Consider the following 17,503-nt stretch of genomic DNA (forward strand, 5'->3'; position numbering starts at 1 on the left):
CGGAAAGCTTCCAACAAGGATGCATAACGGACACATGCAAATTGATTGCAGGAGCAACTTTACATTCTGAACTTCAGTAGAATTATAAAGCAGTGGCTAGGAAAGCACAGCTGCATTGCTCCAGTTATCAGTGAGGGAAAGGCATGTAGTTTTCCTGATAACAGCCATTAAGCTTAACTTTTACAACAATGGGTACAATGGTTATAGTGTTGAAAAATATCCCTATATTGTATATTCAAGTTGAAGTTCTAGTCATTATTTTTACCTTTAAGCATTTTCACTGCCACTGTTTTGCAGGTAGCAGTTTTGTCAATCCCAAATGCATCTGCTTCTATGACCTGGCCAAAAGCTCCACGTCCAAGAGGTTTACCTTGAAGTGAGAACACAAACATATCTGCTTGACACAGCAGGAGAAAGTTGTAGGATAAAAAACTACTCCAAAGTGAGTTCATGAAGCAGAAATTAAGAAAAGGACTTAAAATGTAAGATAGGATGCACCATGTCCAATGGGAACACAGAGCCCACCCAGGGATCATGCAGCAGAGCAGTCCTGTGGGGAGCCAGGACCCAAAACGCCCCCCAGCACGGTGCTGGCTGCAGGATCACTAAATGGCTCATGCCATGAAAACTCACCTAGCTTGAGCCGGTCTCTGGGAAACTCCCACTTGCTGGCATCATACGGGAGCCGCTCACAGTGCTCGTCTATAGGGACTTCATCAGGATCCATGATGATTGACAAGTAGCCAGTCTTCATGTCCCCTCCATTGGCCTGGAAAATGGTATTAGTTGCAGTTGCACAGTTTTTTGCTGGCAATGTGCAGGCAAAATGCCATTTTCTCACTTTAGGGTATTTCATTAGTTCCCAGAAATGCCAGGCTACCATTTCACTACACTATGTCATCATGAGTGTCATCATTGTTAATTACTTGCACTTTTTTTTCTGTCTCCCTCTTTTTCTTTTTTTTTTTTTTAATAAACAGAACCAGATGAAACATTTTTCTCTTGCAAGGGCCTGTTCAATTAAAAACAAATTTCTGCGCCCCCGGTTCCAGGCAAGAATGTTATGGCATGGAGAGAAAAAATGTGTCTGTTGATTTAAGAACAATGGAAAGAAGCAACACAAAAGGCCTCAAGTCAGCTCTCATTTGTCATGCAAGACCAGTGCTGATAGGATGGTATGAGAATTTTTTCATTACCCGCTTAACGGTCCGGAGGATGATTACAAGAAGCAACCAGAAGAACATGGCAATCACTGCAGTGCCAACGAGGATAATGAGCTCCAGATTTGTTTTCTCTTCAGCGCCTGGGAAGAAATAAATGAATATTTGAGTGATAGTTGGAAGCATATTTGTTTTGTTCATTCATTAAAGTAAAGAATGGAGGTCCTTGTTCTGAAGGTTCGTTTTAAAAGTGCAACATGGGGCAAGGAAACGAAAGCAAAACAAAACAAAAAGCTTGGGGGTTTATGTCGGAATATTACAGTTCCATGCTGTTTTACACACCATCACATTTCTCAGCATCAACTTTGCTCCAAAGACACTGTCTGGACCTTTGGCAAATATAAAAAGGTAAAATCCACATTTTGGAAAAAAATGTTTTTAGAATTAAAAAAATGTTTTTAGAAAAAAATGGTTTTAGAATACCAAAAAGTAATTACTCTTTCTTTAGAAACCAAAAAAACCACCCTCATCATATAGAAAATAAAGAGCTGCGAGAATGACCTAGAGAACAATCTCTCTCTTGTCTCTTGACATCATACAGCTGGGGCATGAAAAATGTGGTTCTACAAGAACACACGATAATAAGGTCTTATTTACAATGTTCCTTTTCCCGTAAAATAGTGGCCAGCAGATACCATTTGAATACCTTTTAGTGCACTGACACAGGTCTCCTCTTCAGCCCCTCTTTGCCACATCATGCTCCTGTATTTCATCTCTTGCACCACTGAGATTTTCCTACACTCCATTGCACGACCCCCATGAGCAGCACTATAAATTTTTTGGAGTTAAACAGTATGTCCTAAACAAATTTCAAACTTCTACAGATGTGCCCCAGCCATATTTACCACATCAGCTGAAATCTACATCAACATCATCTGCAGATAATTTCCACCCCATTTAAACATTTTGCCCAACATCTAAATATCCTAAAGGGACCTATAAGAACAACATGATATTGCTTTAATTAACTTAATGATATGGATCAACCACCCTGACTTTTAAAGACAGAGGCGTGCAAAGGGCTCAGTGACTAAAGTAAGCAAATGTACTAATGAATGAAAGGATGAACTAATATCAAGAGCAAGGAGCTTTTAGTTTGAGGCTTCTTGTTGCAACTCTGAGTGGAAAGTCCATCATGGAAAGTCCATCAGCTATCCACACTGCAGACTAACTTCTTGCTACCATTTATTATTTGTCATTGCAACTTGTATTTTGGTGCGCCACAATAGGACTAGAGCAAGTGAGAGATGGGTCTCACAAATGCTGCTTTCAGATGGACCAAGGCTGGAGTCCCCTAAAATCACTACCTGTTTCACTAAAATGGGACAGCAATCACAACAGACTGCAAAAAGTCTTCACTATGTTTTCCTCAGATCCTGTGAAAGTAATTACATAATTTCAAAAGGTACAACATACTATGCTAAAAAACATGGTATGACAATTATGTTACCTAGATGACAGAGATGCCCTAGGATATCTGCATGTTTATGTAGCTCTGTTTTATGGGTCGCACTTAATATAGATTGGCAGAGTTTTCACTGCAACCACAAGTAAGATAGATCCAGTTTTTGTTGAAAAGATCTAAGCAGCATAGTGGAGAAAAAGGCATCAACCTCAACAGCTATGATAGCACCCAATTTGAGCTTGACAGGAATGGTCAGTACTTTTCAGAAGTTTCATAGTATATTTCAGATCTCCCATCAGGATAGCCTGTAGAGTTTTCCTTCGAGTTATTCTAAAGATTTTGTGCACGATCTGGAAAGAAGCTAACACCAACCTTCCACTGAAAAATAAGCCACAGCTTTGCTGCATCCGAGGACATTGCAGGCAAGGCAGGTGTACAGCCCTCCATCTTCTTTCCTCACTCGACGGATGGTTAGTGTTTTGTTTCCATCTTTCAAAACAATACCTGGGGAAAAAATTATTCTTAGTTTTGCTATTTTTATGCCACTTTTGTTAAGAATTCAAAATAAAACTTTTCATGGTGAAAATCAGCAGTCAGTCCCACAAAAGAAAGCTTTTTGATGATAATAGCAGATGAGCAATCCTCACCTGAATCTTCCACAAGTGTCTCGTTATTTTTAAACCACATGATGCTTGGAGGAGGAATGCCATTCACTGCACATGACACTTCTATTGTTTCACCAACATTTGTTGTTTGATTTTCCAGATTTCCAACAAGTGTGGGTGCCATGGGCTCTGTTGGTTTGAAAATTCAGTAAAATTACTGTTTATTAAGAAAAAGATCAATTTTTTTCAGTAGTAGCAGTTCATGTCCCAGTAACAAAGTCTCAAATCCTTTGATTAGACCAAGAGCCACAGTGTTCATGTTAAGATCATAGTTTAACTTCCACATGACATGAAAAAATTATAATAGCCAAGAAAATTTCAACAGTATTGATATAGCCTTCTTTAGCTGAATTAATTTTTTAACTGCTCAGGCTGCTGAGGGAAGAGGGAATAGTTGAGAAATTGCTTCCCTTGCATTTCTGTGTCCAGAGTCCTTATGAGAGGTTTGACACTCCTGGTCCATTAAATGTCCATTCAGGACAGATCATGAACAGTGTTTTCCTGAATCTGCCTAATCAACCTAGATGTCTAGGTCCCAAAGCAAAGTCATCACTATTTGTGTGGAAAGCTGACTGATTGTCAGCTTGCATTGCTGTTGCCTGAATACCAGTATCCCTCATGGCAGTTTTTAATTACAGGCACTACTGCAAACTCAAGAGCCAGTCACACAAAGAAATGGCATTAATGCTAGGAATACACACGTGTATATAGCTACAGAGAAAAATGTGTTCTGAAAAGTGGAGAAGTTATTGAGCTAAACACATGACTTCAGCAGAAGCCAAACACATCTCCTTGCACAGTACAGTGGCTCAGTCAGTGTTTCCTCACTGGTATTAATGAAACAGTGCCTGCTGCCTGGACAAACCCCAGAAGAATGTGTTACAACAACTGTAAATCTATTTAACAAACTGAGAACACCATTAATCAAACACATCCAAAGCCTGAACATAGCAAAAACTGCCACTACTGCAATTGTTTTCATACAGAACCACTCATTTTGCTTCAGAGTTAGAGATCTGTACCTTGAACAGTGAGGTGCTTCACCAGGCAGTGCTGTGTTTTAGCCTTCTTGTCCTGAGCAATGCAAACATAGTCCCCTGCATCTTGGAGGGAGATGTTGCGAAGGATGAGCTCTAAGGTGACATTTTCACCATTGGTACTTGAGACTGTCTCATTCAGCTTCTGGAGAGCATTGAGGTTCTTGCAAACAGGCATGGGCAGCCCTCCGAAGGGAGTCTGCGAAACGTGAGTGCTGAGCTTGTACCATGACAGCTTCTCAAAGGTGAACTTGTCTGCTGTGCATTGCAGGGACATGTTATCCTTCTCTGTCAGCTGATTCTGAGGCTGGACATTAATTTCAAGACCCCCTGAAAGTTAAAAAAGTAAAATAAATTCCTATTTGATTGTGCATTTTGTGGCTAACATTAACTTGAGAAAGTAATTTTGAAAACACAGATTTTGTCATCCTATCTGGTTGGAAATAAGGAAAAGAAACACCTAAATAGATCAATAAAATCAATCAGTCAGTCAACTAATCAAATATCTAAGGAGTACAATCTCATTTAAGTGACACATTTCAAATGGATTCAATGAAGGATTCAGTCACTCTTCTTGTAGAAACTTGCAGCAACCTAAGATGATTTTCAGCACTATCTTATCATTCATTTTTAGATTTGGAGTAAAACAAAATTTTGGCACATGAATATGGGGACTGATTGTTAAGGAGATAGAAGGTCTTTGCCACTGGTTTGGAAAATTTTAGCCTTAGCTCTTACAGTAAATCTTTACTCATTTTGTGGCACTACCATAATTTCTCCATTGCTCTTTTAAGTGACTACTAAAGCTCAACAGCAGTCACTCTTGGGACCACATCGTGCATCACTTTCAGTGGCCTGCCACTCCACTGATGCTGGTAGAACTAATCACCTGACTGAAAATAGTGGCAACTGTAAAGGCTGCCTAAAGAAAGCCATAAGTAAACCTAAACTCTGAAAGAATTAAAGGATTTCACAAAGCTCAGGAATCAGGTAACATCACTGAAGCGCCTTTCATCAGCAAACAGACAAAATAACATTAATTTAACGTGGCTGTCCTTGGCAGGGGGCACTTACTGGTCACATGGAAGGAGATCACTCTCTCACTTGATCCAGCCTTGTTCATGGCCGTACATCTGTACAAAGCAGATACATTTGCTGCTTGAATCACGAGGGTGCTCACAGTCTACAAGAGAACAATCAAGCAATTTCATACCACATCAGTGCTAAAGTAACGCCCAACCACCTCAACAGCTCAGCAAAGGGCTCTGCAGGTATCTGCACAACCAAAAATCCCTCCAAAGCACAAACCCATGGCATGGCAGAAGCACCGTCCCCTTCTGAAGTTTACATTTTTGTCCCTAAGTGTGTAAAAATCAGGTAAAAGAAAATAGGAAGAAGCAGAAAGTGGACTTTGGTATATGAAATAAAAAATGCTGCACCCACCATTTTTTCTGCTTTTCAGTCTCTCCAACTTCTATTACAGTTAATTTGCAAGATTAACTCATCTAACTTTACACCACTAAAAGGTAGTTATTGAAATCTAAGTCAGTTATATTCCTCAGTGGAGATTCACTTTGATCAGTGTTCAAAGGACCTGGAAGTGTGTATCTCTGCCTCTTGGCTTCAGCAGTAGCTTGCCCATCTAGCTGAGAGTAGATCCCCAAGTTTTCCCTGAGGTGAAGAGAATCTCATTTCTAGTGATGTATTTCCAGGCATGTGGACTGCTGAACAGGGTTAATCATCCCCAGCCAAGAGAAAAGAAAATGTGCTCACCTTTGTTTTCCCAGCAATAGTAACGACCCGGTGCTTAATTTCAACCTGATTCCCACCCTTTCTCTCGGAGATCACTTTCCATTTCTTGCATGCATACGGATTGGCCCCGGAGCGAACTTTCCTGAAATGTAAGTAGAGACACATGCATTAGATAAGAGGAATATTTGCCCTTCCAGAGGGGTATTTTGGGTTCTACTTATAATATGAACTTATAAGTCAGATGCATCACTGGCCACAGCTTGCATCTATGAGGGAAGCGTACGCTTCTGGAAATATTTCTACTAAATTTCACCCTATAACCTCCTGAGACCTTCATGCTCTTTAAAGTAAAGTATCCCCAAGCCTAAAGGTGAATTTCCTAATTAATCTGCCTGTGTCAGCTCAGTTGGGTGGCTGGACCAAAGCAGCTATTCTGGGAACAAACCTCCATTCATAAGTGGATGATTCAAGTTGATTTAGTTCAAAGGAAGACAGAGAGACATAAAAATCGCTGAACTCCCTACAAGAATTTCTTAAGGACAGTAGCCATTGTGTAGGAAGCAACCAGGCACCAAAGGAAGAAACTAGTGGAATCATTTTAAAAACAACAACAGGAAAGAAGAATGCCTTTTTTTTTTTTTACCCTGGACTTTTTTTTTGTTAAAGGAAATCTGGGCTTATGGCAGGTCCAGATAAGGGAAGCTGCGTGAATCTCAGTCAGGCACTCTCTCTATCATTCCCCAACATCAATCAGTGCACTTCCTCTGAGATACACTTTCACACAGATAAAGAGCCCCATCACACTCAGCACTTGAGCACAAGGGAAAAAAACACCACAAGGACGCATCATTAGCATAAACAGCAAATTTCCTCTGTTTGGGATGGAGTTTTGGGCCTGCAGCCCACAGGGGGATCTGAGGGAAGGGCATGCAAACAGCTGCATTTGAGACCCCATGCAAGTTGAGATGCCCTTCCAGAGAGCACAAGAGCAACATGCCAGCACTGCTGGATCCTCTCTGCGGGTGGCCCTCGCCTCTGCCAACAACAATGACCTTGGCAGAGCCTGCCTGCAGCAATCTGCAAATTAAGTACAACAACCTCTTTCTTCATTGGCCATTGAGTTTGCACTCTGTAATGAGCCTGGACGAGGGAGGCACTGGACAAACCCCAACCCAACCCAAACATCCCTCAAGACCTACATAAGCGGCAGAAGCAGCAGGGGCTTGGCACTCACTGGGGGCTGAAGGTGCACTCCTCCTCCAGCTGCCATTGCCAGAGCACGGTGCTGGGCGGCGGCACGGCGTACACGGTGCAGGTCAGCGCCTGTGTCGAGCCGTACTTGTACGAGTCCACGGGGGCCATCAGAGCATTCTCACCGATCTGGGGGGGCACTGCAGGAGAGAGCAGCAGGTCACACCTCCTGCTGAAGGCTCCAGGGTGCATGCTTTAGACCCACGGTGACCATTTCACACCATGCCCCAATACTAGTGCAACAGAGCATCTCCAAGGACATATGGGGAAGCAGTGAGCCTGCCCAATGCTCTGAGGATCAGGATACTTAGGATCTCCTACAAAATCCCCTTTCAATACTCCATGGTTTAAAATGCAGTTCCTGGACTCTCACCACCATCCCCAGCCATTAAATGCACACTATTTCCCAGGGCTGATCCCACTGCACGTAGCCTTGCTGCCCTTTCCAAGACCTGCTGTCTTCAAAGCATAGGCTGTTTTCTGGGGAGCAGAAAGGAGGAGGCAGGGGAGGAGGAGGAAGGTTGTAGAGGGCAGGGCAGAAGAGGAGGGATAGCCTGCGTGGGGCAGGAAGGATGGGTGAGGCGGGACAGGGCCAGGATGGAGCGGGGTGGAGGAGGACTCCAGCAGCAGAGCCAGCAAGAAGGGCAGGAAAGGAGCAGGACACAGAGGCAAAGAATAATACACAGAAAAAAAACCCAAAACAAAACAAAAACCCCACCCCACACAAAGTATCATCACAACACCAACACCCAGAGTCTGCAGCCTAGAGCCAGGAGGGACCGGTCACCTCTGCCCTCCCAGGGCTGAGGCTCAAGGACTGCTCTTCTTCAGTACTTAAATCTTCATAGGTAGGGGATGAATTAAGACTAAGGACTGTAATATACCAAATCCACGCATGAAAGAAAGGCACCTCTGTTGCCCCACTTACCATTTACCAGCAGGGTAAATGTGTGTCTTTTCTGCATCTTGTTAATGGGGTTTGTAAGGACAACCGTGTAATTCCCTGCGTCCTTTTCAGTTGCCTCAGTGATCACTAATGCGTAGCCAAGTTTTACTGTGTGATTTGCATTGATGGCTTTTCCATTTTTATACCTGAAGAAAATACAGAGCACTTTGAATATTTAATGATTTGCTTTAACTAAGAATTGCTCGTTTTTTCAAACACACTATATCCCAATTCTTACCATTTAGCCTCTGGTGGAGGATATCCTTTAAACTTGACAGGAATTTTGACTGTGTCGCCTAGCCTTGTCTCAACAACATTCTCCATTTTCTCCAGGTGAATAAAAGGACTTTCTGAGGGGAAAAAAAGGAAGCAAACTAAACGGTCTTTTCTCATGGACCAAAGCAAAAGCGCTTTCCATGTGGGTCAGCATCTAACAAGATGACAAATAGGAGTTAGTGACAGGACTATGGGTCACTGGTAAAGAACAGATGGCTCCAAACTGGGCTCTGGAGAGATGCCACCATGAAAGCCTTTCCTTCACACAGAGGAACAGACCAGTTCCCTCACTGAGGAGCTCTGGAAAGCAGAGACAAGACTCAGCTCTCAGGATAGTGTGCCAACTGTCAGACCTGTATATACATATATATATATACACATATCATGAAACTCTCTCAATATACTTATTCCAGGAAATTAGACTATTCAAAACTGCAGTGTGATAAAGTTAAATACTCAAGTATGTATTTCAACCACTGCAGTCACAGTACCTTCAAATTATTTACATTAATTGATATAAGTTATAAACTTGCATTCGGACAGAAGACAGTGATTAGCCTTTTGACTAAATTAGTCTTTTGACTAAGATTTAGGATGGTTTAGACTTAGTATCTGGTATACTCAGTTTAGCACATGATCTCATTTTGGCTGCTAAAGAGCAGAACAGAAAGAGACCAGGAGAAAATTCAGTATATCTTGAATCACTATGCCCCCAATAAGTTTGAAAGTCTTTTGTTTTGTTTTAAAAGTGCCATGAATATTCTGGCCCCTGAAATCAGACCTCAGGAAAATTAGTCTCCTTCAAAATATAAATCTCTTTGTCTAACTTGGTGATTAAAAATGAGCCATTCTCATGCTGGTAATTTTTTCTATAAGTAAGTTAGCGGAGCTGGGGCTGTGCGCAAGAGGGGGTTGAGAAAAGGCTGTAGGATGTGGCCTCGTACTTATTATTCACTTAGCCAAAGCTGTTTCCCTTGCATCATTTCCGTACCACCAAAACTCCATTTGATTCATCTATTCATAATGCAAAAGCTGAAAGTTTTATTTTCTTAGCTTCATTCATGCTGACCCAGACTCTCGTGTCACAGAGCCACCAAGATCCAGCCTAAGTTCACCAAGACTGAGAACAGGCAGCCCTTGTACAAAGCCACCTACACAAATTGAGTTTTACAGGACCTTAAGGAGGTCAATGCAGAAGAGGGTCAAAGGCTCACATCAGTTTATTTTACTGCCCACTTTCCAGTGGGATTCTACAGCTTTCAGTAAAATACAGCATCCTTTAAAATCTTAGTATTAACTAAGGCTGTGGTATAAAAATAACCCCATACTAGTTGCAAGAGAAATACTGTAGCTGCAGTTTGGTTCATTTCTGTCATTTGATTCACCATTGAGAGGTCTTCTGCATCCCAGTAATTAATCCCAAACCTGAAAAAACCAACAGAACTGCAGTGGAAAATGTCATACCATGGATAAGGAAGTAACTGCTGTTTTTCATGTTCATGCGACCACTGGAGGCTGCACAAGTGTACCGACCATTGTCGCTTAAGGACACGCTGTCAATGGTAAGGGTGCTCACAAACTTCTTTATTTCTCCTGCAGTGGTTTTTACATCCCTAATAGTGGCACGTTTTTCCTGCAATAGACAAAAGACAGAGATGTTTGGAAATGCCATTGTTATTCCTTCTGTCACCCTTTGCACATTTGTGTATACCATAAATTTTGTTGTGTATCATCACCTTCTTTCTCAATGTTTTAAAGGGGGAAGTGACATTATACCTAATAAGTCAAATTGCTTTGTGAGGAAGGCACCTGTAGGTTAGTACGACTTTACCTTGATGGAAGGGTAGTCCCATTTAAAATCTATTCCCACATTCAGCTCTGTCCTTACAGTGCAATTGAGAACAAGTTTTTCTCCCACTGCCAGCTCTACTTCGTTGTGTGGGTTCATTGTCAGGTCATAAATTCGGTACCCTAGAGAAAGACAAAGGCACACACCAAACAGGGGGGTAAGCAAATTTCCCAGGTGAATTCACCACAACTCCCACCAAAACCCCAGCTACAAAAAAGGCCCTTGATGTCCCAGTGCAGCACAACAATGGGCGTACAAAGGAGCCTGGAGAGAAGTGACGTGCCTGCCCTGAGCTGAGACCCGTGTCAGACAGTGACACAGCAGGATGTGTGCCCCTGATCAGAGCCCCTCCAGTGGTGGGAGCAAGCAAGGGACAGTGACTCACACAGCTCCTCTGCCTTAGACACCTCCTTCTTATCCTTGTGAGACCTAAACCAAGGGAGATTGTACACCCATTCCCAGCAGTAAGCAGGAACTTTATAGAGAATAATGGTAGCACAGTAGCAAAATTATCCAAAGTTTACTTTGTGCAGTAATATTCTGCACAAAAACAGAATATTCTGAATGCAGAAATTCTACAGATATTCTGAAATTCCTCCAAATCAGAGTGAGGATTTGTGAATTGGGTGGAGAAGTAAAAGCCTTTGTCATGGTTTGACCCGGAAGGAGTGGGAATTCTGGGAAGCTGTGGTCAAACCAATGAAGGTTTTGGGTTTCATACTGACACCTGGTGTAGCCAGTGGGGTTTGGACACACCTCCGAGAATACACAGGGGTTAAAAGCAGGGCACTGCCCTGGCATTTCCTCTTTGGACCTCGTCGGCCGAGGAGTTCAGACCTCTCTCCCTCGCCCGGCCCGCTGCTGCTGGGCGGGGGAGGGGCCAGCCACGTGGTAGGCCCGGGGCCTGGACAGAAATGGGGTTGAGGGGGCTTCGGGGGGGCTTCGAGGATGGAAGGGTGGAAGGTCCCAGAGAGTCAGCCCTCGGGCAGGCAGCCCCCCTCTCCTCCCCCCCCAGGAGAGCAGCCAGCGAGAAGGGGAGGAAGACTGCCCGGCCGCAGCGGCAGCGTGTGGGCAGCATGCGTGGGAGCCGCTCCGGGACCGACAGACAGAGACTGAAAACTTTTAACCCTTTCTTGCATGATTGGGGCCTTGCAAAAATGCTAATCCTCCTCGAAGCTGAATAAGAAGGGAGATGAGAGATAAGGACTTTGGCCCGGAGATTGTGGAGATGATTGGATGGGGAGAGATGATTTGGAGTGGCCTTTTAGCTGGACTTTTCTTGTAGCCATGGACTCAGTTGTTCCTGTGACACAGACTGCATTTAGGGGGAGGCAGTGCCTCAAAACCAGGAGGGTTCATTTGTGAGGACCCCCCGGCCCCAGGGGGTTGGAAATATATGGGGGGACAGTTGTCCCAAAAGCAGAGACTGTGCCTTTTTGGAGTGAGACAAGGCATCCTTGAAAAGACCACCCTAAAAGCAGCTCTGGCCATGTCTCGGTGGTGAGAGCACTGAGCATGGAAGGAACATGTCACAAGCGGCAAATGGACTTTCCGGGCGGTGCCGAAGTGACAAGGAAGCATCCGGGATTTCAGTGTGTTTTCCAGAAGCCTATGGAACAAGAAAGACTCCTTTTCCTCTTCATGAACTGCAGTTTGAGTATACTAAAGTGTCGTGCCGGGCTGGGCAGTTGGTATTTTTAAGAGAATGTATTGGATTGGGAAAGTTAGGGAGTGGGGAGGAGGAAAAGTGGTTTTTTTGTAAGGTTTTCAATTTTTTTTTCCTTTTTCTTATAGTCTTTCCCTTTTTTTCCTGTAGTTTTAGGTAATAAAGTGTTATTTATGTTTAAGTTGGAGCCTGTTTTGCTTATTCCTGGTCACATCTCACAGCAGACACCTGGGTGAGGCATTTTCATGGGGGCACTGGCTCTGTGCCAGGCTCAAACCATGACAGCCTTCTGCACAGAGTAAAGAGGGAAGGCTATGACTTCCTGACAAGCCAGGAGAGATTGCCTTGGTGCCATTTGGATATTTGAAATGGCCACTATGTCCTCAGCTGAAAGAGAAAGAGCTGCTGAGTTTCTGCTGCTAAGTTCAGGCTTAGGCATCCACAGAATTATCACATTATTTCTGGGGTATGAGGAACAACTGACAAAATGTAGCAGGAAAGCATAAAACCCTGTGAGAGCGAGACACAGGTCTTTAGGGAGACAAGAAAACCCAGCTCACAGCAAGATCTTCAGATCCACCCTTCCCTTGGTACCCACTCAGAGCAATTTCTTTTCATCTGCTGCTGATGGTTGCTTGCCTCTCATTTCCTTCCACTGTGACTGAGATTGTGGATAAGTGATTTTAGGGAAAAGGTTTGCGTTGTCAGAAAAAAAAAAGAATTAAAATCCCTGGCATCAATGTAAAACACTAAAAATAGAAGCACTTATCCCAATGATCAACCAGAAAGAACACAATACATTGCATTTAAAAGAAAAGTGATATAAATCTCAACATCCATTTTGCATTAACTGCATTGTCAGTATTGAATAACCTAGTGTCCAACCAAATGTAATTGGTTCAGTATGCTGTAGAAAGCAAAAGAACGTTGGTTACAGAGAAATAAAAACCTTTGGCTTACCTACAACTGCAACTATGTATATCATGGACTGGTAGCTTTCATCATCTATTTTAGCTTCGCAGAAGACCATGCCTGCATAGTTGATCAAATGACTGGGTATAGTGAAGCCTTTTTTATTATTCCACGAAATGGATTTACCATCAGGAACAAATATCTTTTCTGGATATTTCTGTTTGGAATATTGATAAAACACATAGTCAGAATTCAAAAATCGAACAACCCTGAATTGTTACCAGCATTTGCCACAACTGCAGGGCCCCCATTTCAACATTCTAGCTCAGGGAATTAGTACATGCTTTGAGAGTACAGGTACAGCGCTCATCTTGTAATCACAGGCTATAAAACTCACAGTGATGGAAAGGAGTTTTTAAGAAATGTATTTTTACTTCAAACAACATATTTATGCCAGAGTGACTTCAACTAACTTTTGAAAAAATAGCAGGCTTTTTCCTTACCGCATGTAGAGATACATTGAGATTTGACACAGTTCCAAGGCACGGCACTACCACAGTTTTGTTCTTAGTGATGTATACAATGCCAAGCTGATCACTAACTGAAGTCACAAATGGTGATCTGTAATCTAGAATAATATTCAATTGGTAAGTGGGTATTATTCATCACATGATTATGGAAACTGGAAACCTTTCCGGTTTTCTTATTTCCCTATTTTTTCACAAGTCAGTTGTATTATTTTCCATGTCATAAAGCACTGAAATAATGAGATTAAATAGGGGAGGTACATGTTTTTATAGATACCCCACTCCCTACATTTAGAATATCATTATTCTCAAAACAGAATCAGCAGCAGAGTGCACTTTGGAGAATGGCTTCCTGCTACAGCAGTCCTTTTGTCGACAAAAAAACTGATTTACCCTAGCGTGACTTTCCTTGCATAAGCATTCCAGGAAATATCAGTTAAAAATTGTGACATGTTACACTGACTCCCCTGATGGCAGCATCCTTTTCAAAGTCAGAGCAGAACACCAAAAAAAAAAGCTCCATGATATTATAAAACAAGCTAAGTCATGTACTTAATTACATCTAATTTCTCAAAATGGTGACTATAAGTTAACAATAAAGAGGAAACAGGATGCATATGGAAACGAGGGTGAAGCCATCAGTGCAAAAAGGCAGATGCCTCAATGAATGCACTTATTGAAGCTGAGTGTATAACTGGAGGCTTTGCAGTGTCTGTGACACTCGGCTGAAAACTGAGCTCTTACAGCCCACATAGATTTTACCACCAGAGTCAGCAAATGTGTGAAAGCTTATGTTTTGGGGTTTGGGTGGTTTTGGGGTTTTTTTTAATGGTATCAGTACAAATCCTACATGAGATCAGATCTGTAATTTTTAACAAATATAAAACCTCTGTAATCCTCTCTCATATGAAACTCCTGCTGAGGTCAGTAATAGCTCTGCATTCATGAGGACAGGCTCAGAGCTCAGCAGAGATATGTATGCTAAATTCTGGGTGGAATTTAGCTATGCTAAATTCTGGGTGGAGAACAGCAGACCATGTACTGCATATGGCAGGTCAGTTCAGAATCATAGGTATAAAGGATTTTATGCTGATGGCAACTAGCATACCTGAATTTAATTACTCAACATGAAAACAAGAAAAATGTTTCATAGGATCAAATATTCTAGGATTAATAAATTTTACATCAAAACTGTTTTGAGACACTATATTCCTTTCTTCTCTTGACGCTAGGGAAAAGACACCTGAGAGCAGTGTAAGCACTTACCTTGGACATAAACATAAATGGTTGTAGCTGCCTGGCTGTCCCTGTAAAGGCACTTGTAGTCCCCTGTGTCATTGCCAATGACTTTGCTCAGAGTAAGTGTCTTGCAGTAGGGGCCATCGCTGCACTCTGTCACGGAGACACGCCGCTCAGCATTGCTCTGCTTGCTTGGCCACGACCACTCCAGCGGTCTCTGACCTCTGGGAAAGCAGGTGTTAGAGCAGCAGACACTTGTGATATGAGCCCCAGCCCCACCGGTCTCTGTGGCTGTGGAGAGGGATGGGCTTCACCCCATCACACAGAGAGAGCATCAAACCGTGTAAGACAAATTCTCACCCACAACCTACTGCCAAGAGCTACACTGAAGCTACTTGAGGTTTACATTCTGCTGAACCTAAGGGACAAATCTCCCAAAAGAGAGCTTTGAGAGAATGGCTCACTAGCAGGATCCACAAGGACACAGCCAATGCTTCCTCCCCCAGCCACCCTACCCTCCCCAGCTCTCTCTGGCCGCAGCCCTCCCACATAATTTCTAAAACTTGTTAGGGAAAAGTGAGGCACAAGGCCCAAAGGGAGTGGAGAGAAAACAGGAGGCATGACAGGAGAGAGAGATCACATCATGTGGGATTCTTTACAAAAGCTTACTACATAAAATACCAATCATCAAAATCATGCTGAACAGACTCGTCCTTACCTGCAAGTAATATTTAGTGTGTTGTTTGCCATTATTGTGAGGACATCTTTTTGGATGCTAAGGCTTGGCTGGTCCAGAGACATACATAAACCTGCAAAAACACGTATGAAACCTCTCTAATAAACCAAATAAACAAGTAAATGCTACTCAATCAAAAAAGTATTATATACAGGAATATTCATCAGGATTTAAGTGGACACTTTCACATCACCTATTTAGCAGTGAAGGGTAAATCATGATTTTTCACACATCCCAAAAAGTTCAAAAATTCTGTCATAACAGGAAGCAAAGGCAGATGGTCAGGAGCTAGCTGCAGAGCACTACAATTCAGCAGCCAGGGTGGAGTTCCTGTTTTCTTGCATTGCCAACTTCAAGGTCTAACAAGAGGATGTGGGACATTGAAACGAAGTGAACCTTCATCTGATGATCTCACTCCCTTGGGAATTACCAGCTTTTCTTATAATAAATAGAATATACTTCTTTGAGACTACTGATCAATGAATTAAGCAAAGAAACTATTTTCACAGTTTGTCACAAATCTGAAATCCCATTAATTTATTTTATGCTATGATTTTCTAAGTTTCTCTTTCCTCCTAAGACGTTAGGCAAAACTGTGTTACTCCCGGACTGTAAGCACAGCTGCTAGCATCGCACCCACCGGGAGCCACTGGTGCTGGCGAGGGCTGTGATTGCCCTCTGGGTGCCAGTGCTTGCTCTGAGGCACCAGCCCAGCTTGTGTAACATTTGGAGTACCACAGGGAGTACCACGGGGAAAGATTTTCACTCCTCCCTGGCTGCTGCCATCACCTTCGTGAGTCCCGGCTCCCCGGGCCGAGCCGCAGCCCCGGCCGTGACAGCCGGGCCAGAGACAGCGTGCCCGGAGCGGGACATTCCCCGTGTCGCCAGCGCTTCCCCGGGCTCTAATCACTCGCATTCCGAGCAGGTTCTTCCCATGACAGGTTTCCCGCGTTTGGCTCCAGGGACATTTTGCTCTAGGAAACGACAGCTGATGCTGGAGCCAAGCGGGCAGGACACCGTGCCGCGGCAGGCAGCGCTCTCCGACGGCCAGCACCGGCCGGCCGGACAGGAGAGGCCGAGGGGACAGGACAGGCTCCGCAAGCCCGCAGCCACCGGCGCTCCGTCCCACCCGGGGACTCGCCCTGTCCCAGCCGCCCGAGCAGCCCCGACAAGCCCATAGGAAATCCACAGGAAAGCCGGCACCCGAGCATCCCCGCGTCCCTCTCCTCGGGGGCTACCCGGCAGACCGGAGCGGGTACCGCGGGTACCCCGGGGCTTACCTGGAGCCAGGCACAGCAGCACCGCCAGCAGCCGCGCCGCGCCGGGCTCCATCCCGCTGCGGGGCTGCGGGCGCCGAGAGAACCCTCTGCCCGACGGCAGCCGCGCCGAGTCCAGCCGAGACGTGCCGTGCCGAGCCGAGCCGAGCCGAGCCGAGCCGAGCCGAGCCGAGCCGAGCCGAGCTCCGCACGCCCCGCACAGCCCGGCGGGGATGCGGGACCCCGGCGAACGGTGCCGCCCCTCTTGTGGCCGGGGCGGGCCCGGGGCCGAGCCCCCGCCCTCCCCTGCACGATCCCGCCCCCGTTCCCGGCCCCGGGGCCCCCCTGCGCATCCCGCCGGGATGCTCCCCTTCGGACGGGCGGCCGGAGCTCTCCCTGTCCCCTGATCGACGGCAGGAGGGCCTCAGCAGTGAGATTCAGCGTCGTCTGGCGCTTCATCGTGCTTTTTTGGGGTTTCTTAAAATGCCCCCAACAGAAGCGATCCCAAAGGCCAGCCACATGAGGTACTGTCAGAGAGACACAGCCACGATCCTGCTGGCAGCGACTGCACCCCGGGTGTGGAGTGCCTGGCAGCGACAGCGCTGAGATCACAGCGCGGAGTCCCCCAGCCATGCAGCATGTACCCAGCCACCCCAACCGGCCACATCCCGGCAATGGGGTCCGACAAGTGCCTGACACAGCTGCCCTTCCCGCCTTTTTATCAAAATTGTTAACTGGTGGCTGCTAAAGTGAAGTTTGTGAGGTA

At 44.7% G+C, this 17,503-nt stretch overlaps 1 protein-coding gene across 1 annotated transcript in view; it reads right to left on the reverse strand.

Moving 5' to 3' along the window:
• KDR (kinase insert domain receptor) overlaps positions 1 to 16,936 on the reverse strand; it is a 31,842-nt gene extending 14,906 nt beyond the window's left edge. Inside the window, exons 1-18 of the mRNA XM_064710404.1 lie at positions 16,762 to 16,936; positions 15,464 to 15,554; positions 14,773 to 14,969; positions 13,483 to 13,607; positions 13,028 to 13,196; positions 10,384 to 10,523; positions 10,017 to 10,185; positions 8,515 to 8,626; positions 8,259 to 8,422; positions 7,314 to 7,470; positions 6,101 to 6,221; positions 5,402 to 5,510; positions 4,313 to 4,657; positions 3,273 to 3,419; positions 2,998 to 3,129; positions 1,197 to 1,303; positions 634 to 769; positions 266 to 370 (exon numbers count right to left, since the gene is read on the reverse strand). Of these exons, the coding sequence (XP_064566474.1) occupies positions 266 to 370; positions 634 to 769; positions 1,197 to 1,303; positions 2,998 to 3,129; positions 3,273 to 3,419; positions 4,313 to 4,657; positions 5,402 to 5,510; positions 6,101 to 6,221; positions 7,314 to 7,470; positions 8,259 to 8,422; positions 8,515 to 8,626; positions 10,017 to 10,185; positions 10,384 to 10,523; positions 13,028 to 13,196; positions 13,483 to 13,607; positions 14,773 to 14,969; positions 15,464 to 15,554; positions 16,762 to 16,813 (2,578 nt within the window). The 5' untranslated portion in view covers positions 16,814 to 16,936. The remainder of the gene's footprint in view (positions 1 to 265; positions 371 to 633; positions 770 to 1,196; positions 1,304 to 2,997; positions 3,130 to 3,272; positions 3,420 to 4,312; positions 4,658 to 5,401; positions 5,511 to 6,100; positions 6,222 to 7,313; positions 7,471 to 8,258; positions 8,423 to 8,514; positions 8,627 to 10,016; positions 10,186 to 10,383; positions 10,524 to 13,027; positions 13,197 to 13,482; positions 13,608 to 14,772; positions 14,970 to 15,463; positions 15,555 to 16,761) is intronic.
• Between the last annotated feature and the right edge of the window lie 567 nt (positions 16,937 to 17,503).

This window comes from Zonotrichia leucophrys, chromosome 4 (genome assembly GCF_028769735.1).
Source record: "Zonotrichia leucophrys gambelii isolate GWCS_2022_RI chromosome 4, RI_Zleu_2.0, whole genome shotgun sequence".
NCBI classification, from domain to species: domain Eukaryota; kingdom Metazoa; phylum Chordata; class Aves; order Passeriformes; family Passerellidae; genus Zonotrichia; species Zonotrichia leucophrys.